This window comes from Anguilla anguilla, chromosome 12 (assembly GCF_013347855.1).
Source record: "Anguilla anguilla isolate fAngAng1 chromosome 12, fAngAng1.pri, whole genome shotgun sequence".
In the NCBI taxonomy this organism is placed as follows: domain Eukaryota; kingdom Metazoa; phylum Chordata; class Actinopteri; order Anguilliformes; family Anguillidae; genus Anguilla; species Anguilla anguilla.
The window spans coordinates 23520135-23546707 of NC_049212.1; the positions used below are offsets into that span (position 1 = coordinate 23520135).

General features: G+C 40.0%; 1 protein-coding gene across 2 annotated transcripts in view; it reads left to right on the forward strand.

The window, feature by feature from the left end:
• slc36a4 (solute carrier family 36 member 4) overlaps window positions 1–26184 on the forward strand; it is a 130503-nt gene extending 104319 nt beyond the window's left edge. For both annotated transcript variants that reach the window (XM_035386083.1, XM_035386085.1), the window contains exon 12: window positions 22101–26184. In XM_035386083.1, the coding sequence (XP_035241974.1) occupies window positions 22101–22429 (329 nt within the window). In that variant the 3' untranslated portion in view covers window positions 22430–26184. The remainder of the gene's footprint in view (window positions 1–22100) is intronic.
• Window positions 26185–26573: the final 389 nt, after the last annotated feature.

The window sequence follows — 26573 nt, forward strand, 5'->3', positions numbered from 1 at the left end:
TGAACATGCCCTCATTCCTGTCTCACAGCGGGACTGTTCTGGCCTTACTGCCCCAGAGAAATTGAGCCCAGTAGGAAATCATTAGGGCTCCTGCAGAATTAGCTCACAGGGCTCAATTAGGAAGCAAATTAGCTCAGTTAATGAGATGATTAAGAGCCCTATAGAAGCGAGGAGCTGAATAAGGTTATACATCAGCCTCTCTGCTGCTCGGGTCTCCAGTGAATCTGTTTCATGGGAACGGGTACTTGTCAACTTTGGGGAAATGGCCTGTCTGTGTCATCTGCTGTGGTCTCTGACCACATAAAGTGCTGTCAGCTGATGTGACCAGTTCTTTTTATATAGTATAATAGAATAGTGTTGTTTTATATCCGTTATAGCATAGTACAGAACATTCTTGCTTTAATTTCAAAGTTTGATCAATATTTAGCAAATATGAAAATGTGAATTCATTTGGTTATCAGAAACATGATTGCTTGCCTCTGCGCCTACTGCAGAGATTAAACACGCATGATGTTCTAACTGTGAAATGTTGCATTTTTTATGCCTGACATAATGGGATGTGTCATCCTTTTGGCTCATCTGTCCATAGAACATTATTCCAAAAGGCTTGGGGATCATCTAGGTGCTTTTTTTCAAGGTAATGGCTCTCACTGTGGTTCGATGGAGTCCCAGAGCCTTAGAAATGGCTTTGTAATAGGACTGTCCTGATCCGATCCATGGAACGATTACTAAGTGGAATCCGAAAGCGGCCCTACGGCCACTTGCAACATTTGCACTGCCGGTGTTTTAAGGAGAACCTGAGTAAACACAAACCATGATGATTATTTCATTTATTTAATGAAAAAAGCTATCAAACAGCCATATCACCATGTGAAAAAGTATTTGCCCTAGTATTTGTGTTTACTCAGTTTCCCTCTATCTAATATTACATTTTATCTAAAGATCTGAAGTCATTCTGTGTGGAAATCAGGAAGGGCGTAAGTACTTTTTTAGGCGCTGTTGTACCAGCTTGTAGACAGTGTGAGCAATGCAGAATTGGGAGTTACATTTTTCATTAGTATTTAAAAGGTTTATTCCTGTCCCCATTAGGCTATCACATCCAGCGCGGAAATATGTGATTTTAAAAGCTAGCTTTAAGTGCGGTGATTTGTATTATGGGCCTTACGCTGCCAGCTGCTGGATATTGGCTGACGTTGGTGGCCAAAGCTCCAGACAGGCTCTGGTCAGCCCTGCCCTGCCTTCTGCTGGGATGTTAAAGGTGAGCACTCCCATTTTCCCCCCAGTGCTCCCCCAGCGTTCTGCCCCAAGACCTCTCCACCTCCCCTCTCACCATCTGCGTTCTCTCCAACTCCATTTCCGCTGCTGACAATTCCATCGGTCTTGATAAGTGCCAGGGAGGCCAGGTGAGATTGTGATTAATACAAGTCCTTATGGAGTCACGCTGTGGGAGACAAACAAAAATGACTTGCAGCAGAGGAGGGCTTGACCTGCCTGCTGCAGCCCCAGGTTCAGTGGTCTCCTCCTCCCTCTCTCTGCTTTAGTGAGGGACGAGAATCCCAGCAGAAATGCCGCACATGACTCGGGGCCTGGAAGAATCCCTCATTATCTCTGCAGGAGGTGTCTGTGAGTCAGGCCAGTCTTGATGGCCTGAAGGTTGAAGCATAGCAATCACTTTTTACTTCACATGAAAGGAGAGATTTTCCAAATAGTCAGCTTATGCACACCACAGACATTCACACATATGGACTTCGAAATATGCGAACACGTGCGTGCATTCTCCAGCTCGCGTGCACACGTGATTGAACGTGTGAAGGTATGCTGTTATTATCAAGAAAAATGTGCAATACAGAGGACAATAAGCGTCAGTGCTACCAAAGAGTCTAACCTTGGCAGCAAATGCTATATCTTATGTATGTTAATCTATTCTGCTGTGACTGAATTAGCCTGTTCTGCAAAGCAATTAGTAAATCAATTTGCTTTACACACCCTAAAAACTGCATGGCATTAAAGAATGAAATAATCATACAGACTCAGGAGACAAACATGTAGAGGATGAATAAGTGTTGAAGATAAGATTAGCCTACTGTGGTCTTAAACTGGTTAAAGATGCTTTTAATCCTATCTGTTGTTTGTTTGTTTGTTTACTTAATGTGTACTGAATTTGCTTACTCCATTAGCCAGTTGCCTCCTCTCTGCACAAAATGAGCAGGAAAAAAATGTATCATATTCATGGTCCAGTGACATCAAACTAGTCGGTCATTTATCAATTTTACAGACAATTCAGAAAAAGGCAGCCGTCTCAGCTAGACCCCGATCTAACCATGACATCAGTAACTGAACTGTCATTTTTTAACTTGAGTAAGAGAAAGTCAGTTTTAGTCCAGTTTAGACATATCAAATAAATTCACCTAACTGGCTAGGCACTGGTCTTTGTTTACATTCTAGGCTTCGTTTAAGCGTTGCTAACTCATACCACACGATCATGTGCAGGTGTTTGTTGTAGTACCCATTGAAGGCAAGGCAAGGGTGGACATGCAAGCAGTATTTATTAACAAAAGCAGTATGTGGTGTCCTTTCATCCAGAAAAAGAGAAAGGTTTGGGTGCTCTGATAAAGGACAAAACCCCTAATTTCCTTTCACGATAAAAGCCTAACTACAAAAACGTGAACATTCTAAGCTGATCTTTATGAGTTGTTAAACAGAATTACATTTTTAATGGGATAAGCTGTAAAATGTACAACATTTAGCTCTTAGGGTATGTCAATATGTATAGTTTTCTCCAGGCTATTCCAGGCTTTTAGGGTGAGCTTGCCTGAAATAGCCTGTGCTGGAGTCCATATCAACTGTCTGTGTCTACCAAATCACATGACATTAAGGGCAAACAAAACTTCTGGATTGATCTCAGTCATCAGCAATGTGCAGCCACGGAAGTGCTCTTATTTTGTGTGGTGTCAACTGTGTTGTGAAATGGGGCTACATTTAAGAGAACCCAGCTCTGTTTTGTGTTTCAGTCCACAGCTGTGCATTAAGCCAAACCTCTGTCAGTGCTTTTGTGAGGGATAATGGAGATGTAATGGCTCCAGTGCTTTTGTCTCTTGCAATCATTTATGAACATTTTCAAAAATGTGAATAAATGCCTGTAACAAATATGCAGTGGGTACATCCACTGAAGAATGTCAAAGAACACCGAAACCTGCGCAATGAAGCAGAAGTGGATAGTCCTGGTTCTGGAATTACTGTGATTACTGGTGTTCACCGGTAACCGTGAACGCCATAAAATAAAAGTATATAATTGGACTGACAGGGTTTCTGTAATACTGTCACAGGTTAACACTTCTGAAAAAATATGCTAGAGATGAATTTCTCCCATTTTCCAACCCCGATGTTTTTATTTTTGCAACTTGTGTCTTCTTGTCTTCATCCCTCTCTCTGCAATTTTCTTTTCTCTTTTCCTGCATGAACTGTGACATCCCGTTGTGTCCCTACAGACAGCAGGAGCAGCTTGGCTAAGAGAGGGTGATCAGAGCAGTAGGATACAAAGAAAATGTCTCTTCCAGAGGGACGGCAACATAGAACGTGCACGTGAAACAACAACAATAATGTCTCGTCACTCTCTTTTGGTGACGGGCTCTGTTATTGATGTGTAATACACCAAAGGGTCCTATTCAAAGACTGGCCCCATGTGTAAAGCCCATTGCTTGCTGGCCACACTCTTGTGTGTCTGCTGGCATCATACCTGTACCCACAGATACTCATTAAGTCACTACCGATTTGTTCATAGTACCCATCACTGAGATGCCCCAATTGGCTGGTTCCCACTCGGGGTGCCACGCAGATTTACCAGACACCTGACCTCATACCTTGCCCCTGCCATGCCGCTCACAGCTTTTGGTCAAGAATCATTTGCACACATCAAGGTCCTCCCTCTCAGGTGTTTCGTGCCTGGCTCAACAAATAAAAGGAAACTTTAAAAGAAAAAGAAAACTAAACTGAAATAAGAACACAATTTTTTTTTTCTCTAAATCCAGCCAGGAAATGCAGCTTGTCATGGTTGTCTCTCTGAGACTGGGCTTGTGGAGACAACAACCCTTTCTGTTAGTGCTCAAATAACTAAAGGATCTAAAGTGTCTAAAGGATGCATGTGACTGGAGCCCCGATCGTTTTGTTATTTCCTTTTGAATCGACCTTTCATTATTCAGACATTATTTCCTTTTGCATTGATCTTTCATCATTCAGACACAAATAAAGTTTAATGTGTCTGTCAATTTTGTTCCCCTAGTATTCAGAGCATTGATTTCTTCGAACAGATCTATGAAATTCATAGATAAGGAGGCACCTTTCTTCTTAATTCAGAATAATCTGCCCATGATTGAAATGATCAGCAGCTTCCTCCAGTGAGGTTGGTCGATGTTGAGTGTGTTGTTACAGCCAGGGGAATAAAAACCTTCCTTGAGGTCAAACTAAAATCACATTTGAACATAAGACACACAGCTGAGTCGCTTATCAGCACTTGTGCATAAGGCAGCAAAACAGCGAACAGAACTGGCTGAATTAATTAATTTGAAAATGATATTAACCTCCAGTTGAGTTGCTGAATTATGAATGGAATTATGACTTTTCATTCTCAGTAATTTACGTCTATGTCTCTCATGCAATAATGGAATGTACGTAAAGATCCAAGGCTTACCAAATTCTTTGTCATGCTATGTGTCTGAATGACATGTTTTATTTGAGAGATGCCCTTGCATAGTAAATCTCAGCTGACCACATTTCTATATATGTAGAGGTCTTGACTTACACAGAGAATATGCCTTGAAATGAAGGTGAAAGGGTTCTTTTTTGTTCTAGCTTCGGCAGGCTTTAGCTGTTCTCTCCCTCCAAGCGTTCTGTGCTTGTTTGAACATCCATAGTGTTTTTCATTTTGTGGACTAATTCTTTCAGGGCTTGCACCATACTGCTATGGCTGGGTTTTGAAAGACATTAAAAGTTTGGTTGAAACTTTGAACAGGGCTTTTTAGAAAGATGAATCAACATTTCATGTAAAAACTACTGGCGACCCACAATGCAATATTGCAGACTAGTAAGTACTGCAATATAGGGAGGACTGAAAATGTGACCTTGAGTGTGGCTGACATCAATCCGCCCACCTTGTTTCAACAACAGATGGATGGCCTCTCTCTGCAGCCATTAAAATAAATTGAGGTAATTGACCATCACAATACAAAATTCACTTTGTATTTCAAGTTCATTATGTGCTCAGCAGTAAGTTGGTTGACAATATAATGTTCCTTCATGTCTTTAATTAGCTTATTACTGAACTGTTCAAAGGAGACTATGATTGCCCTGGATTGTGAATCATGATTTGATTGGTGTGTTCAAAGTCAGATGAAACCATCTGGTACAGCCTTTTACTCCTGGGACTGTTATGTAGTCTGAAGAAACAGCACAGTTCCATTAGCTTTGTAGCTTACACAAGGTTCAGGAACAGAGCACTGTGAAGTAACAAGGACCTCAGAGTTAAAGAACCACAATGTTTTACTGTATAATATCTGGAGTTCTTGTCATGCCAGAACTAGTGCATGAAAACCTACCTGGTTTGCATGACAAAGACCAGTTAGCCAATTGCATCCATTGCTGTGGTGGTTGCCCTTGTTGCCTGTACCTCATGCCTAGACCTTGCCCTTGGTGAAGATGATCGCTCAGTATCATTAATGATTGGCATTGACCTTGCCTATTAAGGGTATTTGTGCACGCAAACCACGTCAGGAAGATGCAGCCTACACCATTATAGAACCACCAGGACCTTTCACTGTTGGAACATTGTTGTGTTCCATTTTTAATTACAGCCTGTAGATAGTCAGAGCTTATTTGGTAACTGAATTTGGGCTCTAGTTTGTCTCTGCGGTCTGTAATGTTAGTCATCTGGTTAGCTGGCTAGCTGACTGGCTGGTCAGTTACCATAGTACACTATATACAGTATCATGACACAGTCATGATTTTCTTCAGTTTTACCCGCAAAATGTGGATGTGACTTAAAATGATGCTTAATGTAAGACCTCAATATAGTATGTATAATACCACTGTCAGGTCATGGTAACTGTCAAAATGATCATTTATGATTGTTTTGACGTGTCCTGAAACATTATGGTGTGCTTATGCTGTGGTCATGAAAGTTTTACTAGCAAAATGTTAGTAATCAGACCTCTGTTGTAATCAGAATTGTTCCTGGTAAAACCCTTTCATGAATATATGCATGATGCATCACACTTGAACATGTTTTGCTGTTTCCATGGTAGAGAAACTTTCAATTTTAGTTGACCATCTGCTTACTCTATAGAATGTGTGATATAATTACAGGTGCAACATGTGATATCAAGAGCTTCCTCTTAGATGTTCTCTATGGTACATATTCAAATAATCTCAGGATTGTTCAGAGACATACTGTGTGACAGAATCGCTCTGGCTTTTGCAGTTTAGGAACAGTGTTTTGTGATAAAATCTTGAAAGTTCCGTCAAACATCTGACTCTAAAATTGACTAGCACCATGATGTAGACATTAAAATGAGTCTGGTTCTCTTGAGAACATGAGTCATATGCATAACATGATTTTAGCAGTGGTCTGCTAAACTGGCGAAGCGTCTAAGTGTACACCCACAAGGAATTCCCTGACTCAAACGTGCACATTCCAATCTAGCGCACTGTTGCTTCTCAGCAGTTTCTGAGGACACACTCCACTGAAGCTGACTAGCTGTGGTAGCTTAATTATTCACAATGGCTCTTTTTCATGAAGTTGTTTTCCTGAGGCTTTTTTTTTTTGTGTGTGTGTGTGTGTCTTTTCCGTATCTGAACTTCTACGAGGCAACAATTATTCACATTGGAAGAAGGTACTTTCATATGTAAAATAAGACGTTTTACAAGTTGGTATTTATGTATCCAGTGATTTCTGATTTTGTTGATTCATATTTTAATGATCACATTCCTGTGTATTGTAAAAAAAAAAAAAAAAAAAGAATAGACTGATTGATAAAGGTTATTCAGAGTCTGGATTATTATCATGATTTATTTTTTATGGTTGGCTATTTGAAACTTTGCTGAAAGATGCAAAGCAGTGATGAATCATGGGTGACATTTTGCCCTAGGCTCAGGCAAAATTAGGCCTATTTGTCCTCTTTATCAGTATACAATCACTTTGAGTTATAAGAACTTGCCTAATTAAACCCTATCATTGGGGGGACACCTCAAGGATAGATGGTGCTTTTCTGATGCCATTGCATGTTTTACAAACACTGTATAGTGACAAAAAATGATGCAGAATGTAAGTACAACTGCAAAAATGTAGTAAAGTATTAAATGTATGTGTTGGAGGGATGTTGAAGTTCTTTATTTTCCCAACAATGGAATCATTGCCTTTTGAGTTACTGCTGTATCAGCCAAAGCATAAAGCACTCCTCCTTTTCACGTCTATGCACGCCCGAGACTATTTTTAAACCACTGACCACACAGAACTGCTACAGAAGAGCAGGTGCCAAGCGGAGCATGTAAGTGGAGCGAAGAGTGTTTTTTTTGTTTGTTTCGTTTTGTTTTTTTATTTTGCATCCAAGCTGAATTTGGAATGTCCAATTTGTGAGCTCATGTACAAGCGTGCTCAAATTCGTTCCCTGCCGTCAGCTTGCGGGAGTGAAGACAACTCGTATTTTTCCTCCATATAGCATGGTATCAGCCAGATGCTTCTTTTCACACCGTCACCTCAAGCTGTGCACATGCAGAGTAGGGCTGGAAAAGGCCCAATCATATGCGTGCGCAGAGAGCGGGCCACGGGTGCCCGGACGGCCAGGGGTCAGTTGAGCAATGAACACTGCTATCCCCCCCGACTGAATTCCTCCCATATATCCGTTGGGTACGCCGCCGCTCCAGGGCTGTTGGCCACAGTCAGCACTGGCACAGACCAGACTGGATTTGATCTGAGACCCTGGTGCTCACTCGTGCCGCAAGCAGGCCGAGTGTGTTTTCTATAGATGAGCCTTGGAGGGATTTGAAGGGGTCCTCTCTTTCTCCATACCTCAGAAACCTGGACTATGGCCAAATGTCTCATACCCCTATAGTAGGGATGGATTGGGATCAAAACTTGGGCTTTGGCCCGGACACCAACCATCCTTGCTGGTGATTTATAAATCTCCAGCCTCTTTTTATTGCACTATTGTACATTGCTAAGTGGAGATGTCTGAAGTATAAACAGATTGTTGAATAGATAACAGGCCTACTCAAAGACATAAAAGGCTGCCTGGCTGTGGATCAACTGGCCTGTTTCTTCAGTGAAATAAAGCATAAAACAGTTTAGTTATTTGGCTAACGTTAGCTAATAGCTACATAATTAACGAGAAATACGATATCAGAGAAGTTAGTCTATTCACTGTGATGTTGTATTGGTAACACTGGGTGCTTATTTGGACTAAGTTACATTGCAGCTTCTATGAGCATCCTGACATGTCACTGTAAAAGCTACTGGAGTAAACATAATTATAGCTTTGATCAACAACAGCTTGGTTAGGTTAATGACATTAATTAGTACTGATGTCGTTAACGTTAGCCAGCTTTCAAAATAATGTTCAAATTGGCATTATGTTTAGCTAAACTTTTAATGCAAATAATATCACAATGCAGTTGTTTGGAAAGACCTGTCCAAATTCTGCACCAGCTACATATGCAAATAAGAATGGCAAATATTGGAATTACCTGGTCTGTTTTCAGACATAGTTGCCACTTGCAATGACAACCAGCATATGAAGCAGCTGCTGTGGCTTACCACGTCTAGACTCTGACCCTGCTGCAGTCCCTCTGCAGGCTGACTTTAAGTATTTCCAAATCAAACCTTTTTCTGGCTGCTAGGTTTGGGTTGAGCTAATGCTAAAGGTCTACTGTTCCCAGCTGTTCTTGTGCAAAACAACGTCACTTTTTCCTAAGCATGCATGCAGTTTTTTTGTTTTGTTTGTTTGTTTCTCTGGTTACCTCATGTGACACATCAACACGTTCTGAGTCTCCTGTGAAACAAATAAATAAAATAGCACTGTTGCCCATGTTCATGGGGTGATTCTTTCCACAGAGTTTCCTGCAAATTATTAGTGACTCTTACTGTGGGCCGGCTATTACGCGGTATGAAAGATGAATGAAAGCCTGAAGCACTCTGCTGCCCTGGGAGACTGAGAGATTTTGTGCACAGCAGTAGGGAGAATGGTACAGTCACTTACCGCCACTCTCTATGTGTTCAAGATGCGGAAACATTTCATTAAAACTACGAGCTTTCCCGCCTTGGCCGGGTTCAGGTTAGGCAAGATGATCCATTACTGAATGACTGCAGAAGATTGGGTGTTCCGTTTTGTTTTTCATTGTTGTTGTTGTCTTCTCCCCCAATTTTTTTCCCCCAGTGTGCTGTTTTAAGTTTTTTTCTCAGGATTTATTTACCAGACTTTCTCACAATGTCTCAAACCAATGGTTATTTCCTGTGGGTGATACGATTGTGTATGTATTAGGGATGGGCACAAATAATTGTGGATTTGAGTTCTCTAAAAAGACAAGGACTGCTCAAGCCCTGTACATCTCTCTGGGGAGAAAATAAATTCATGTGAATTAACAGAATTTGGCAATATGGTTAAAATGCTTTAGGCGTAGCCGATAGGCTACAAATCACACTATAGGCTACATTACGGTTGACAATTTCCGTCCAAAATTTCAGAGGAAATCACAGTAATAGCAAAAAGAGGGGGAAAGTCACCGAACTGCCAAAATTGCAATAATCACAGAATTCCCCCCTCCCCCAGCCCCTCACAGCAAATGAGCACTTGAGTAATCTCTCAAAATTCCCCCTGGGCACTCGAGCACTGAAAACCATTCAAATGCTCACCCTTAGTATGTGCACTGAAAAAAAACAAGAGTAGCAGTAAATTATAATTTGTAAGAGTTACTGCCTGAGTCACGCCAGAGAATATAACAGACTGTGAGCCTGGTGATTTTGTCTGAAGTTTCTCAGTTTCAGAAAGTTAATGTTGAGGTGACTGCAGGACACAGGCGGTTATCATGAGTAGGATATCTCTTAAATGTACCTTAGCAGCGAGGAACTTCACCAGATCACCCCTTTTCAGTAACAAATTAAAAGAAAAATCATCAAGAACACTTTGATGGCACTTAATTTCACTGTAGTAGTTGCTTCACTCTGGTTTTCTGCAACAATCCTCATAAGCTGGGTAGAGTTTAGGTAAATGCAACATTATACCCTATTACTATACCTGCATCCTGAACTGTTAAGTGCAACCAGAACATTAATTTTACTGGTTTTCAGGGGACTCCACATTCGGACCTGACATGCAGTAGTTCTCAGCCTAAAGTATTCTGGGCTGACTGAACCTAAATGAATAACAGGGAACCAGCCATGAAAAACTAGTTACATAAGACAACACCATATTATGTGACTGGGCTTGCAGCTTGAGACTGTGCCCTTCCCTGTCAAAGACTAAACTCATCTGAAGCTGTTTAATAGCTTACCTTGACCTCGCAGAGGTTCGGCATTGAATTGCATTTTAATTTGTGCATGTGTGCATGGCAAAGGCACAGGTTTTGTTTGCTGTTGAAGGTTTCGTTCTTGATTTCTTTTGCCCCTTCATACTCAAAAATGGGTTGTGGGTGGCGGGGCCTTCAATGTCTTGGCAAGTTGAAGTTGTTTGTTGGCAGGAAGGATGTGTCTCTTGCTTTTTGTGACTAAGCCTCTTTGGCATGATCCTTTTCTTCTCCCGACTTCACCCCTTCCTCACTTCTGGCTTTTCTGCTCACTCTAATCCACATGACTCTGGTCTATGCTCGGTTTTCAAGGAATGCACACACACACACACACACATACACAGATTGAAAACTGTCTCTTACGCACTTCCAATCTTGTTTTTCCCACTCAATTCAAAACCTGTTCTGTCAAAACCATGTGTGACTAAACCAAAGGTTTTTCATGTGTTTTACATTCACATATTAATGGAATGATGCCTTGTGTGAATCCAAAGATCAACTATCTGTGATACGACTAAAGATCAATGAAGTCTTGACGCTTAACAAGTCTTCTAATATTCATTTATTTTTGTGTTAAAATGAAACATGCTTGTTTTCTTCATTCTGCTTGCACCACTGTGCCTCATTTTTAACTGTAAGGCAGTCCTTGGAAAGGATCAAGGGACTCACGCCAACTGAATGATTTCAGATAATCCTTTTAAAATGTGGATAGAATTTGCATCAAAGCAGCTTCTGATGTCTGACAAAGCGGGGCAGCATCAAATAGCATTTAGATGACACTGCTACTGCTACTTTTCTTATGCCGTTATGTAACTGTGCCTTACTGATGGACTGGCATAGCCTGCTTATACCCTTATAATTCTCTTCAAAGGAAAAATGAAATTTGTAGAGGGTCACTTGCTTGGTCACAGTTTCTGGGGTGTGGATCTGGACTAGCATGGTCTAGTTTGGTCCTGACAATTGTCTTTCCTTTGATTCTGAGACCAAAAGCAGTGCTATGAATCAATATAGTGAATAAACTCTTAGCCAGTTCAAGCTAATAGCAGTAGCCAAAATAAGAGGTTTTTCGACTGAATGCTGAGTGAAACTGTTTCATTGTGACTTTCGGCACCTGAAGTTTCTGTCACATATGCAACTAGCCGGTGATATATTTTAATATCTGAAAATAACATTATTCATTTAGGATGGCTAATTATTTCTAAGTTATGATTGATGCAGTAGGATCCCAGGCATGATGGGCATAGTCCAGACTGGCTTATACATTTCTGTACACAGAGAGCCAACTACTACTGATTACCCGCTCCCCCTGTACTGGCACTGAGCTCAATGGGCATCCGTCTTCCTCACTCACTGCTCAGCCATCTAACAACCCTCTCAGCCTCATTTAACACTCATTGGCCTACATGTCAGACTAAGCTCCACCTGGCCACCACTCTCGAAAATGGGAGGTGAAAAGGTCACTGGGGTGCACTTCATCATCATGGGTGATTTGGAAGAGAGAAAACTTTTGGTTTCTGGTAAGGAAAGGACTCAAAAAACTGAAGTGACAGGTGAGACTCTGTAGGGTAAGCGACTCTTGGGCCATATGAGATTCTCCCCTTGCGGGCAGGATGGTTGATCCATTCCAGGGCACTTTCTCAGCTGTGGTCCCTTTTCTGCCTGTTACTCTATTTGTCAAAATAAAGCATACAAAAAACACATATGAAAGAGGGTGGACTGCCCAGCTCTCCTTAAAAAAGGTCAATTTCAACATTTCTTGCACTCATTCACACCTAATTGATTATTTAATTGATTATCAAGTAAGCAGGGCGACCATATATTGGATTTTTTTCAAAAAAGGACCAATCGTTACAAACATAATACTAGGCTATTTGTTTGGTCATATATGGTCTATGGAATGAGCTAAACTTAACCAGACATTTTTAACATATTAGAAATTTTCCGGGATGGATATTTTTGGTCCCAAAAAGAAGAAATGTCCATGAAAAAAGAGGGTGTCTGGTCAATCTAAAAAAAAATGTTAGTCTTAAAGCTCAAACATGGACCAGTTCAGGAATTCACACACAGCACTCAGAGGTGTGCTGTAGCTCTACATAACCAGCTGGTAATGAACTAAATGTCTAATATAAACTTTGTCACAATATCCATGTCATATTGGGATTTTATAAATAACTGCTTAGTCATGGTTTTCTGTGTAAGCCACTATTTAAAATATAGTTTGATCTAAGAATATTTTATAAATGAGGACCCTAGTTTCTGAATTTATAGCCCACTTTAATATTAGAGCAGAAATCCAGCATATCCTGTGGCTTCCCGGACCAGGCTTAACGACCCTGACGTACAAATAAATGCTCATGTTGCAGCTGGGTGTATGGCATGAGTCATAATATGTGTGTAGCAATACAATAAATCGAGCCAGCCGCAGAAGGGAGCATGTAAAGTACAGAAAAATAATAAGACTTTATTGTCCCTGAGGGTGACATTACCTTTTATGTGGACAAGACAGCACATTTCACTTGCCGTAAGTATGTATGTGTTTGGTGTATATACAGCTGGCTACCTGCACTCTTGGGTGACCAAAACTGTCCCTAGTAGAAGGGAAAGCAGAAGGAGTCAGGCAGGATCCCAGCTCTGGAATAGTGATCAAAACTCTGTACTTGAACTTGGATTGAGAAAAGGATTTGAATTTGGGTTTAGAGGCATACTGTGCAGGATTTTTAATTTGAAAATATTATAAAATATCCATGCTAAGGCATATTTTTGATGCACTGGCAATCTAATTCTTTACACACTTTAGCCAAATTTGTGCTCCTTTTACCTGTATTTGTTATTCTAAAATGTGTTTGGGACGTTTCTGGGCGTGGCGCTCTTTTCTGTGTGGGGAGGGGTGGGTGTGGCTACTGAGCCTGTGGCTTTGGATCAGATTCCAACAAAGTGTGTTTTGCTAGTCAGCTGCTGCAATGGAAGATGTTATGAAGCCTAGATACAGCAAAGCAAAAAGACAAGTCAACAGGGCCCATTCAAAAACTAGAGTCAACCTTACAATTACTTTGGTGGCATCAGCAGAAGTTTGCCAATGGAATGAAAAGCAACAAGGAGTTGGCCTGTTTTGTATTCGACCTGTAAATAATGTTACTTTTAGTTAGTTAGTCTACCTTACGCAGCTATATGCCTGAGGTTGGATAGCTTTTGTATCGAATTGCTTACAACTTTAAAAGGCTACGGATAAATTCATGAAAATGTAATTCTCTTTACAAGTACTGTGTATTAGCTAGCTATGATAGACCTATGGCCTGCTAATGTTACTTATTCCTCTCACAATTTTGTGTTTATATCCCAATTCTAACTAAATTTGGTACTTTCCATTCGCTGAAGCTGCAGCTACTCCTCCTGTTTAACCATTTTCACCATTAGTCTCTGTTGCAGCCATTAGCCAATGACAGCATTGATCCACTTAAGCGGGGCGTGCTTTGCTCTCTGAGTCCCTCCCGCCAGTGTGTCCGAAGCAACAACAACTCAGTTCCTGAACTTAAAGCAGTGGGGACCGAATCCGTGAAGGAGCTGGACCTGTAGTTGAGGACCAAATCCGTGAAGGAACTGGACATTTGGATTCCTTGGGTCCGGGTCCAGAACTAGAACGAGTTTAAGACTAGCTGCCATAACTCTACAGTATGTGTCTTTCTCCCCCTAATGCCTTCGTATTGCAATTACAAACTTGCCTGAGCAATAAGTAGACCTATAGAATTGAAAGAAACAAGAGTCTGAAGTCGGAATCAGTCTCATTCTCGTCCGCGGGAGTCAGGATGAGAGCTGTGAAGAAACTGGTGAACGAATCTGGCAACGAATCCTTTTAGGGAACTGGGTCAAGGGATTTGTGCCCTGGAACTGGAACGCCCACCACTACGCTCGAATGTGTGTCCTCAACAGAGGTGTGGGTGGGGTTGAGGACGAAGGAGGGGTGAGTGGGGTTTACAAACACAGAGTCTACAGGGGACGCAAATCCTACATAGTATACCTTTAAACCCTGTCCTGACATCTCTGAACAGGACATTTGGATGCTGCCATAAAAACCCAGCTGTGCACAGAATTTTGAAGTGTATTGTAATGAGACACTGAATAATGACGTATGCAAAACAAGGACAGTGAATTTAATTGATAGTGGCAGTGCATTGGCTGCCTGTTCAGCAGGCTCTGACCCCAGTCCAGTTGGATTTAATGCTCACAGACCTTTAGCTGGAGGATGACACCTGAGGCCGTGTCAGGTGTGGCTCACAGCAAGGAATCAAAGTCATTGAGCAGTAGGCAGTAGTGAGTAACCTTTACTACTATGGGAAACGCCAGTTATCCTCTAATTACTAATAATATACAGTATACAATTATTACTGTTACTACGCTGTTATTGCTGTGGTTTCGACAGGTCCTGGGATCAGCTCAGTTTTCCTATAGCATAATGGTAGTCAATTGTAATACTACTATGGTCATATTTGCTACACACTTGTTTTGTGAGATGTTACTGGTGTCTGTTTTTTCTGTATTTCAGTATCATGTTAGCATTGTGTCTCCCCATGTTAAGTCTATGGACAATTCAGCATCCAAAGTTTTAGTTTTGAGGTCTCATTCAAATTTATTAAATTATTATTATTGCATAGTATTATTGATATTTAAGATCTGTAACTGAAGACACTGATCTTTTCAACAGATCTGGTCAAGAGGAAAAGCTATTCTGAAAAGTAATTTTAATCTCTCTCTCTCTCTCTCTCATGCACACACACAAACACACAAACACTCACATAGTCAAAGCAAACCACAACTTGGATATAACGAGTGCCTCTTTGCCTTGACATTGCTTCTGCTGATCTAGTCTTGTTAGGTGTTTAACAGCAGATAAACATCTGATATGCTTTTTAAGATGTTTAATTTATAGCAATGTAACAATCTTTTGATGCATATGATGCGTGATGCATTAATCAAGTGATTCATAATTAAAATATCTTATTGGAGACTCTTGCATGTGTTCTCAGCCTTTAATCAGTTAATTAAAATCATGATGGAATGCTAATTAGGGAAAAATGCTGAGGTCCCCAAAGATGGCCAGGGGAGGGGGTTGCCATGACAGTAACAGCAGAAGCAGAAAGCAGGGGCTTGTATTCTGGGTATTACTTCATAGAACCAGCTGTACGTTATATCGGAGCAATTTTTGCATAATGCAAACTACCCTCAAATATGTATTTACACTGTGAAGGTACCATCTGGAGGCTTTATCAGTCTTTTTTATGTACAATTTTTCTATTTTCTTTTTTGCAGGAAGATCAGCAAATGAGTTGCTCTTTGTTTTGTATGAAACCCGGTTAGTTTTACACTTTAGAGAATATGTGAATCACTGATCACTGATATAATGGATGAACAAAAAAATGTCTGCATCTTCAAATATGGACATAGCTAGCCTATACCTTATAACTCAGATGTCACATTATGAATTCTAACAGCATGATGATGACAAATTTGTTTTCTCTCTATTTGAATATATCTGTCAGTTTCCTACGCTCAGGTATAAATCTCTCTTTTTCCTGTTTTTTTTATCATCCTTGCCCAGAGGATTAAATGGTATTGAAGCCGGTTCTTATGCAGAGTTAGTGTGAATTATCGGCTTTTTCCAGGAACACCTTCAAATCCTGATTAATTCACCACGAGTGTTAGATTGGGATTATCAACATAGCGCTATAATGTTTTCTGCTCATCCTGCACCGAGGGCTGAACTATTAACAAGTTTGCTCTCTGAGTTTTCATGCAGCGCTTAAATTCTGAGGAAGGCAGCTCTGGGTTTGGATATGTATAGACATCCTAATGACGTCCCTGCGCAGTGGTAGACAAAAAGTAATTAGATCTGACATGCGTAAGCAGTGAAGACATAGTGGAATTAAAACAGGGGCTGCTTTAAATCCTGTTTCTACAGGACTGTTCTCTTTCTTATTAAATAAGGCTGTGTAATCCTCACGGGAATTAATGAGGAATCATTGGTTTGCAAAGTGACGCACAAATCATGCAGGGGTTCTCTTTCCTTCTCTCTCTCTCTGTAATAATAATAATAATAATAATAATAATAGTAGTTGTATTAGTAGTAGTATTAATAATCATAATTATACTAAACTGGTTTATAGTATTTAATTTTGTGGGGGGCTCTTTGTATCCACCCTGAGAAGTGGATTGATTTCTATGTACTTCATGTTATCTGAGTGTTGCAGGAGCTCTCCATCAAAGACACATGCTTCAGATTCCATCTGTCATGAGTAGCTTGCCTGTTTTATGTTTTTCCAGCATCACCGCCTGCTCTTTTGTGGTATGTTATTCTTATTATTGGATAAATGGATTTACCCGATATGAGGGGAGACAGTGGGGTTTCAGCTGTCAGAGTAATGTAAATAAATGCAAGGACCAAAGCATATCCATCACTCTGCTTTTGTGTCCTCCCCATGTTCATATACATTATTATGGACATAATATCTGTAGATAGATGTAGATGGGGTCAGACAGTGAGAGTGGGTGAGCTTGGGCGAGTCTGTAGAGGTCATATTGCAGCTTTTTATGTTTTTATTTATAGCAGTAAATCAGTAAGTGCAGTTACTAAAAACAGGAAGCACTTCATATTTTACAGATTTAGAATGGTGAGCTGAACCATACAAGTCACAGTGTTTAACTTATCAGTGACAAGGGGTATTTATCAGGAAAGTCTGCGATAAAGAGTTTTAAACCACAGGAAGAAAATGAATAATGGAAAAATGACAAAAAAGAGGGGCAGTGGGGAAAAAGAAAGGGCAAGAGATAAAAAAAGAGATGTATTGAGACAAGGACCACAATAATGTCGGAAACCCTGTCTACAATAGGCATTCTTTGGGCCTGTGGCTCAGAGTTTTTGTTGAGGCTGTTTCCTAGAAATGACTGGATTCAGATGATGAGTGGTACACTACTGTTAATGCTTATGTAGCAAAGATAATTCCCCTCTGGATCCACTAAAACTCCAGCTGTAAAATATGCTTCAAAAAATGAGGGACATGAGCCTAAATGTTTAAGCATTACTTTCCATTAGCAAAAAAGAAGGTATTAAATTGAATGACTCAGGGTTATTTTATTATAAGCTATACCAGCTATGAGCTACATATTGTCATTTGCATCCCTGCCAGATCAGCTGTGAAAGTGGAGCAGCTGGCACTAACACCAGGGAAAATGAAACCAAATAAATCTTGTCACAGAACTTTGCCGGCCTCTTCATTAACATTGAGGAGGCAGAATCGAAAGCAACAAGATTGTTGATCATTTCAAAAGCAGTGAAAATATTGCTAATATCTTTCCATCTCCCATGGTGTTCAGAAAATACCCCAGTTCAAGGGGGGAAAACCTGTTAAGTACTGAAGTAATATAGCCGTGTGTTCCTTTGGGAATATTTCCAATATCTCTCCAGTCTCCCACACTCTGTTTCTGTCCATGGTGTAAGGCTGAGATATTGTTTGCGAGCATGAAAACATAATCCACATTGAATCGATTCTATGTATGTGCTTGTTGCTCTCACTGGAAGAAACTCTGTCAATTTGTCAGTTAGCCAAGGAAGGTATGTATAGACTACACTCAAATGGCACAGCTATTCAAAGGGCAGTTATTCTATATCACTTTTAAATAAAGAGCATTGGCCTGGATTCAGTCATATTTTTCTTTAACTCTAACTTCCAGGTAAGTGCAACTGGCAAGTGGTTTTATTCACAAGTGCAATTTGCCAGCTTATTTTTGCTGTTTGCCTGGGAGTTACTGTGAAACAATATTAATTTGCGAGTGAGAGTTTGGGGGAAAATTTTGTTTAAATCCTGTCCATTGTCTTCGGCTGTTATATTCTGAATTCATGAACTTAAGGACAACATAAAGTGATCTTGTTTCAGCAGTGTGTACTCTGATTGGGTTTGGAAGCCAGTTCAGTTCTTCAGTGCCACTCTGAGATGATGTATTTCCTGAAACCAGTGTTGCTCTTTCATTTTCTAAGTTTATGCACTTACTGACAATCAACTGTAATTTATCTACTTTGCGTTTAATGCTTTCTACTCATTGTCAATTAATCAAAGAGTAAATTGCCCTCTTTATGAGTTACTAAGCATATAAGTAATGACTCATCATGCTGACAAGGCCACTTATGCTAAAAAAAAGTCCCAATATTTAGACTGGCTTTCTTTTTCATAGCATCTCAGTTAGATGTACAGGCAGGTTGGTGATGTAGACAAGCCAAAGCCTACAGACGTTTGAGTATGAGTCAGATAACGGCACAGTTTTTTTACTGGTGTGGAAGCTTTTTGTGAAATTCTAAATGATTTTCACTCTACAATGTCATGCTCAAGTGCTTTGCATCTCAACACATGATAGGCCAACTAGAAGGCATAAAAAGAACAAAATAGTAAAGGTGGAGTTCTCTGGTACCAGGAAAAGTGGTGCGATATACAGCTTTTTTATTTTTTTATTTTTTACTTAAGTCAATAGAGCACTGTCAGAGAGTGCAAAATCAAAGACAAAGACTGCAGTGGCAAGTGCTCTGTTCTCATTGCATCACATGCTATGGAACTGCAGAACCTAGCAAAAAAAGGACTAAAAAAAAGTTTTCAGGTTATACAGATTTGCTCAAGGTGACACTATGCCCACAACTGAGGCTCCAAAGCCCTGTGGGGATGACAGCCAGCTGCGTGGAGCCGAACATTCGGCCAAGCTGACAGAATTGTTTCCTGCTGACTTTTCCCTTCTTCTCAAGCAGAACATAGATGTGTGACAGCCAAAAAGCCTAAGGCATAATGCATTTGTGTAAGTAATAGAATAGAATAACTTCATTTTTTCCCAGGGAGAACGTCAGACACTCGACCCTGACTGAGACTAAAAGGTTGCGTCTCAATTTAGGACCATCTTTCAATCCATCTATTGAATTGTTTCCTCTTTCAAAAAAGATAATTCATCCCTTAAGTACCACGTATAATAAACAGAGAAAATGCTTTTGAATACAAATATACTGAGGGCAATTCACCAGAATTCCTTAAAATGTACGGAGGCTGGTGGAAATTCTTGTTGCACATGCTGTGATAATTGCCATATTTTATGTTTAAGAGTATTTTATGAACAAGAGTATGTTTGTTTTGAGTCTTTGAAACACACCAGCGACCTCACTTTCTGATCATCCTTGTAGCTATGTAGGTAGCAATGGAATTCAGATATTGAATGCATGCTGTATCAGTATGTGAAAAATCTGTAAGCATCTGTAGGATTTCAGAACCATTCGTGCAACATTACAGTACAATAATCTACATTTGACGTTCTTTAAGTTAATCTTATAGTGATTTGTTATAATTAATTAAGCAAATTTTCAAGTTTCGTTTTTCTGAGCACAAAAAAAACGTAAACCGGCACTGAAAATGTGGAGGAGCTGGTCAGGTGGAAAGCTGGCCAGTTACGAGCATTAAGCTGAAAATCTGCCGCTCAGTTTGACTTTCTTTTGTCTTTGTCATTTTAATTTGTTGTTTTACTTTATTGTTTTTCCCAGAACCCGTGAGGGGGAAGTGTGAAGGTATTTGTTTATTTGTTTTCATGTTGGTGTGGGTGCGCTCTCTCTCTCTCTCTGTGCGGCAACCAATGGTGCACATCCGGAACTGCCGCATCGCCCTCCCAGGGGTCACACTGGCGTGTGACAGCCTTACATGGTCATTTTAACATACAACCCTGGGGTAGTTCCTGTGACGTTCCCCTTCTCCACCTGCTAGGTGTCTCTTGTTTGGTTTTCTCCCATGGTTTGATCTCTAGAGTATATTGGCCGTTGGAGGCTGGGGAATCGTTAGCATTTTTGGGATGCACCTGGGCCCGGTGCGTCCTGGTGCATGAAAGTGGGTGTTTCAACCGGGCTTGCTCTCTCCCTCCATGCCAGCACGGCATTCAGTTTTTTTTGTTTTTTTTTGTATTTGTTGTGTTATGCACTTTGCATTTCAAATTGGTAACTTCAAAAATTTGGTAATTGAGTTTCCACTTTCACTAGATTGATGTTTTCCCTCCTTCCTCTTTTGATCTGACACTCAATACAGAAAGGCACAGATAAGCAGACTGGGCCCTTGAGACATCCTGTGGTATTACTACAAAGGAAACAACCGGCCTGTTTGAAACGGCACTGAAGCCATTTGCTTTAGTTAGATGTAGCTGGCTAACAGCATCAATTCTCCATTCTCAGTTAACAAAAAGAACCAAACCCAAAACAAGCAAGCACAGCAGGTGCATGTTAAATAATGCCACAAAGACTGTTAGTCACGTGGTCAGTTTCCATAAATGAAAGACCACAGAGGCAGAGGCCAGGTTGTCCCATCAAAATGAAGGCGATGCATTAATAGGGTTATTTCAGCTGCAGCTTCATTAGTCCAGGAAGAGCTTTTTTGTGTGCACTGCACAGGTTAAAATTGAGTTGGAGCTGCAGTGAGAAGCTCTTGTATGGGCGAGTGCACAGGTATTTTGGTAAAATGCCTGATTGATTTTACCCAGGCTTGAAGCAGGTTGGAATTGTTCTGTGTTGCAATCTCAGGGTAATGTCTCTTGGGAGAAATCCACTGTGTGTTAGCGTGTTTATCCAACTGAAGCCCCAACGCCACTCCTCCAACACACATACACAAACACACACACACACACACACACACACACTCCCCCCACCCAGCTGCCCCAGCCCCCTGGCAGCAGAATGAACTGCTCCTTCAGTAGCACCTGAATTGGGCTCCATGAACTGAGCAGTGCCTTAAGCCTTTTAAGCACTAATCCTGTGTTCCAAAATACCTGCCATTTCACCTTAACTATCAGACCACACATTCAGGATTAATGTCACCATGCTCATATTTTTTCTCTATTTATTTATTTATTTATTGTCCCTGGGACTTGGGAACATTGAAGTAAAGTCTTTTTTTCTAAGTAAATTTCCTTCTGAAGGTTCCGTGCCGATTTCAAGCAGTGATTCTGTTCTTGATCCCACGTTGGGTCTGAAAACTGCTACTTGAAGTGTAATAACTCCTTTCAAGTTTTATCAGAGGCTATTATTTTCAGGGTAGTCTGTTTCAGTATTAGGAGGTGATGCCCCTTAATTCAGTTGAGACTCTTGAATAATACTTTTAAAGTATTTTTCACTGTGTCTTGCCCATAATAATGCATGTGTATGGATGGTTACATTGACTCTATTCTTATGATATTGTTGTGAGTGCATTTTCTTTGTTTGATCAACAATTTACAACCATTGAGCCTATGGCCTAGGATGTATTGTCTTTGACCAGAGTAACAGAGAAGTGTTTCTTTTGTCATGTCTTCAATGTGCAGTATCTTGGAGAGACAGATCAGCTGGTTCACAGGGCTCAGAATAAGAAAGGGAATTCAGAGCATCTGTCTCTCAGTGCCAGGGAGAATAGCATAAAAAAAGAAATAATAATAATAAAGTAATATAAAATAACAAAAATCAAAGAAAAGTGATTTTTTTTCTCTCTCTCACTCCCCCCTCCCTTTGTCCCATCTCTCAGGTTCCATGGCAGTTCTGATCCCACGGCTTGACCTGGTCATCTCTTTTGTGGGAGCAGTCAGCAGCAGTGCCCTAGCCCTGATCTTTCCCCCACTGGTGGAGCTCGTCACTTTTTCAGACAGGAAGCTCAGGCCGGGCATGCTCCTGAAGGACATGCTCATCGCCGTGTTTGGATTTGTGGGATTCCTGGCAGGTACATATGTGACCGTGGAGGAGATAGTGTACCCAGAAGCAGAGTCCCTGATTCAGGATGCACAGATATTTGGGGATCTCTTCAATGCCTCTGTTAGCCAGAAATTTACCACATCCAGTCCATTGACATCCATGTAACATAGCAGGTGGGGATTCGAAGGTCCTTCCTGACGTCCACTTTTCCTCGTGGTCCTGTGTATGGGATCTTGGGCCTGCCTGGCCTGCACCCCCAAAATTTTGTGAACACACCAAATGTATAAACTCATTGAGTATTTTTGTTTTTCTCACACTGAAACAAAGCTTTTTGAACCGGTACGCATAGGATCAGAAATCTTCGAAAAGCATTCCACTGCTCCGCAATAGCTTCAGCCCTGTCTCACATCAGGATGTGATATTTTCAAAGCTTTTTCTGTATTAAGAAAGACAAATTGCAAAAGCACAGAATTGCAAAGGAATGGCTGAGGCAGAAGGAGGAGGATGGAGGTCCCTAGGTGGAGTTTTTCCTGCTTATTGTATTGGTGGTGAATCTATAGTCCCTGAAATTGCTTCACCCTGTGAGGCTGGGTTTCTCCAAGTCTACAATGCTGAGCAGCCAGCACCATTTCATCTCCCCTCTGCTGCTGTGAGTGGACAGAGAGTGACTGCAGTATCTGAGGACCAGTCAATCTCAAGATACCACAGCCTGACCCAGAGAGCTCTATAGAGATATAATAAAGGGTTTCCCAACACCGCAAGCTCCATGACAGCTCCTACAGTGGTTAAATTGGAAGCCTCTTCCTTGGGAGAGGCGGAGAGCGGAGAGGAAGGTTTGAAATTGCTAAACCTAAGCCACCCTGCACTAGTGTGTGTGATGGTCACCAGAGAATGTTCATCCCACAATAGTGCCCCCAATATCATCACTCTTTGATGTTCGAGTCATCAAAGTCAGAGATGTATGCTGACATTCTCTTGAAGTTCACAATACTACTCAAGTACTCAACACAAATGGCACAATGGCAGCATTTACCTGCAGTTGGGTGTATTGGCACACTGCCACACAGACATTAGCATGACAAAGACAAGATGACAAGGACCAGAATAACAGAGGGACCAGTGTAGGTAGGGATGAGACTTGGGTCTATGTCTCAGTGTTGTAAAATTTCACCTGTGTCTTCAAATGTTTTGCATTTTGGGTACAAAATTTAAGTAGCTGAGCATGTGAAAAACCCACCCCCCAACCCCCATTTCAAACTTATTATTCCTATTATTATGTTACCTGTATTTATTTTTCAGTCTATAGTTGAAACCAGGAGTGTCAAAGCACATTGTGTACTATTGTAGTGTATGGTTGTTCAGTGCTTCACAATGTCCATCGTGGCACATTGCTATGAGATGTTTGAAGAAAAAAGACAGTACTACTGTCTATATGATCCTGCTGAATTAATCTGTTGTGTCCATCAATCTATTATGTCTAATGGGGGCTAATTTGCAGTGAGTGTTTTTGTAGGGAGAAGAATGCCTAATTGAATCCCACCAAGGGAGGTTTTACACGAAAAAGGACCAGATTTGATAGCCATGCCCATTCCAGAGCAGAACATTGCTCACAATTTAATTCCTTTTTTCATTATTAAAATTTCATTTCATTATTAAAAATCAAGAACTGCTGTTTTTTATCTTTTATATAATTCATATCCTGTTTTCAGTAGATCAGTTTCATAGATATATATCCTTACCATTGATAAGTAAGGTTACTACAACAGACATGCAGAATTTATATAGAATTTCATGCTTGTGATTGAACACTAAAACAATGCATTTTAACATTAACATTAAGATCTGTAAGAACAGATATATGCTGTGGTAATAGGTTATGTGGTAATAGAATGTGTTTTTTCAGCCCATAAACAAAAACTGCTCTTTGCAATTTAATTTAAGTATTCGTAAAGGAGGAGGTGGCATTACTAAGTCACGATTCTTTGCTATAATGGTTGACATTTTCACACAACCTTAAGAAACCTGCTAAATCATCCAAGGGCTTATAACATTTCTATGATCATTGTATTGTAACTCACAATACAATATAGTGCACTAGTATTGATTAGCAATGGTGTTAAATGGTTATCTATACTTGCTTATACAGTACATGTAAATATTAAAACACTTTTTTAACCTGTTTGGAACACTGATTATATATTGTTTCAGTCACTTGGTTTGAGGCAGGTTCAATGGAATGTTTGAAAATGATTTGCTTCAGTTGTGCCTAATTTCATGTGGAGGATTGTCTTCATTTTAGAAGGACTGTTTACTGACTGTCTGACAAGGAAATGGTGGAAAAAACATGGACTAGCATCTCATTGACAAAGTGACAGGTGAAATTGTCGTATCTTAAACATTACTTTTAAAAATCATTAAATATAAGTATAAGCTTTCATACATTAATATGCAAAGCCTCTAGCTTGCTCTGTTATTACCATCAGAAGCCCATTGAGTGGGATGGTACTAATGATACTAATGGTGAAGGTACAATTGGATGGAGCTATCGTGTTACCAGAAAAACACTGATTTGAAGCGGTGTATTTTTTGTGGAGAGCAAAGTCTCTTGGTTTGCACAAGTAACTGACAGCATTATACCTCCACAACTATTTTTCATGACACTTCGCTCCTCAGTCATTAGTACAGGCTATAGAAATCCTCTTCATCCTTCATAATATGCCTGGTCCTGGCCTGGGTCAAATACAGTAGAACCTCACAAATATGAACCTCAGTTACATACTGGCTAACCAATGTATGAAACTGGATGTAGCACAAGCAGATGTACCTTTTTATGGCCCTTATAATAAGACATCTTTTCATTTTTATATGGCTGATGCAAAAAGGGAGCATTAAACAGAAATAAGTGATAATTTCCATTGATAAAAAATCTAAATACACCTCTTACTCTAAAACTGGCATTTATAAATAGTACTGGAAGGAGACTGAGTTGAGTTGGATGGTCAGAAGCCACATGTGCATCCATAGATTGACATTATCTCACTGATTCCTTGTCATTTATGTCACAGCTAGAACCTTCACTGTGCTCTGAACTCGCTGTGGGTATGTCTCTAGAAATTTTTTTGGTCATTAGATTTCCATTTTTCCCTAATTTACACTTATGGGCCACATTCTTAAGCCAACTTATTACAGTCTGTAATGATTTCATTTCTGAGAATGCAAGGTGAGTAACTTTTGCTAGCAGTTGTTAACTATGCACAGGCTATCGTTATGTACCGTCTTATTCTGTTTCTTTCAGAAAGCCTACATAGAAAAAAATTACCTTCTAGTGAGATCCAGCGTCTTTTATTCTTGGTTATTCGTTTCTAAAATAATTTATAGCTAGAAAATGAAACCCAAAAAAAAAACGAATTTGTTTATTTTGATTTCGCTTTCAAAGTTATTTCAACATTGCAAATGACCCCAAAACATCCATTCCCAAAGCTTTGCGTTTCTATTGTACTTTATAATACTTTAACTCAACTCATTAAACACTAGTACATTTATTCAGATTCCTTACCATTTTGAACAAAATGGCAAAAACAAAAAACTCCTTTCATGTGTTTTGGCAATTGCCATGTTTCATTGGAAATTCTAAGGAATCTACAGGACCATTTCTCACTCCATTGTGTTCTGTGTATTATGAATGTTATTTTGTAGAGTACAACTTGAACATTCACAAAGGCACATTCATATTTAAGACTCTGACTGTGAGAGATATGGGTGTTCACATCTACTGCACAGGTTTGATTTGTCTCCTGTGTGGTACAGTAGATGTCACAGGTAATTGAGCTGAAATGTGGGAGTTTATTATAAATGTAATAAGAATTCATCCATTGTAATAAATGTATTTTTAATTTAATAAATGTGAGTCTATCCCAGAAGATGAGAACAGTTTGATCTCTTTTACTGTTGTGAATATCACAATGCATGTTGCAGTCTTTTTATCTTTCTTAAAATTACTATCTTTGCCATTTTATCTCTATAGGCTGGTATTCATGTTTGTTCCAATTCCAAGGGTTCAGTGTAAATTTCAATTAATTTTGTCAGCTGATAATTAAGAACTTGTGGCAAACAGGAACTTCTGAAAACCACAAATAAAAAAAATATTTAAAAAAATAATTATTTGCCAGCTGTGCCATTGGTAGTGAGGAGCACAATATGTATTTTTATATTTTTATCTGCAATTTCTCCATTTCATAAAATTTGGAATGTCCAGTCATATTTGTAGGACTGTTCATAACTACAAAAGCGTTTTTAAATGTAGAAAAAT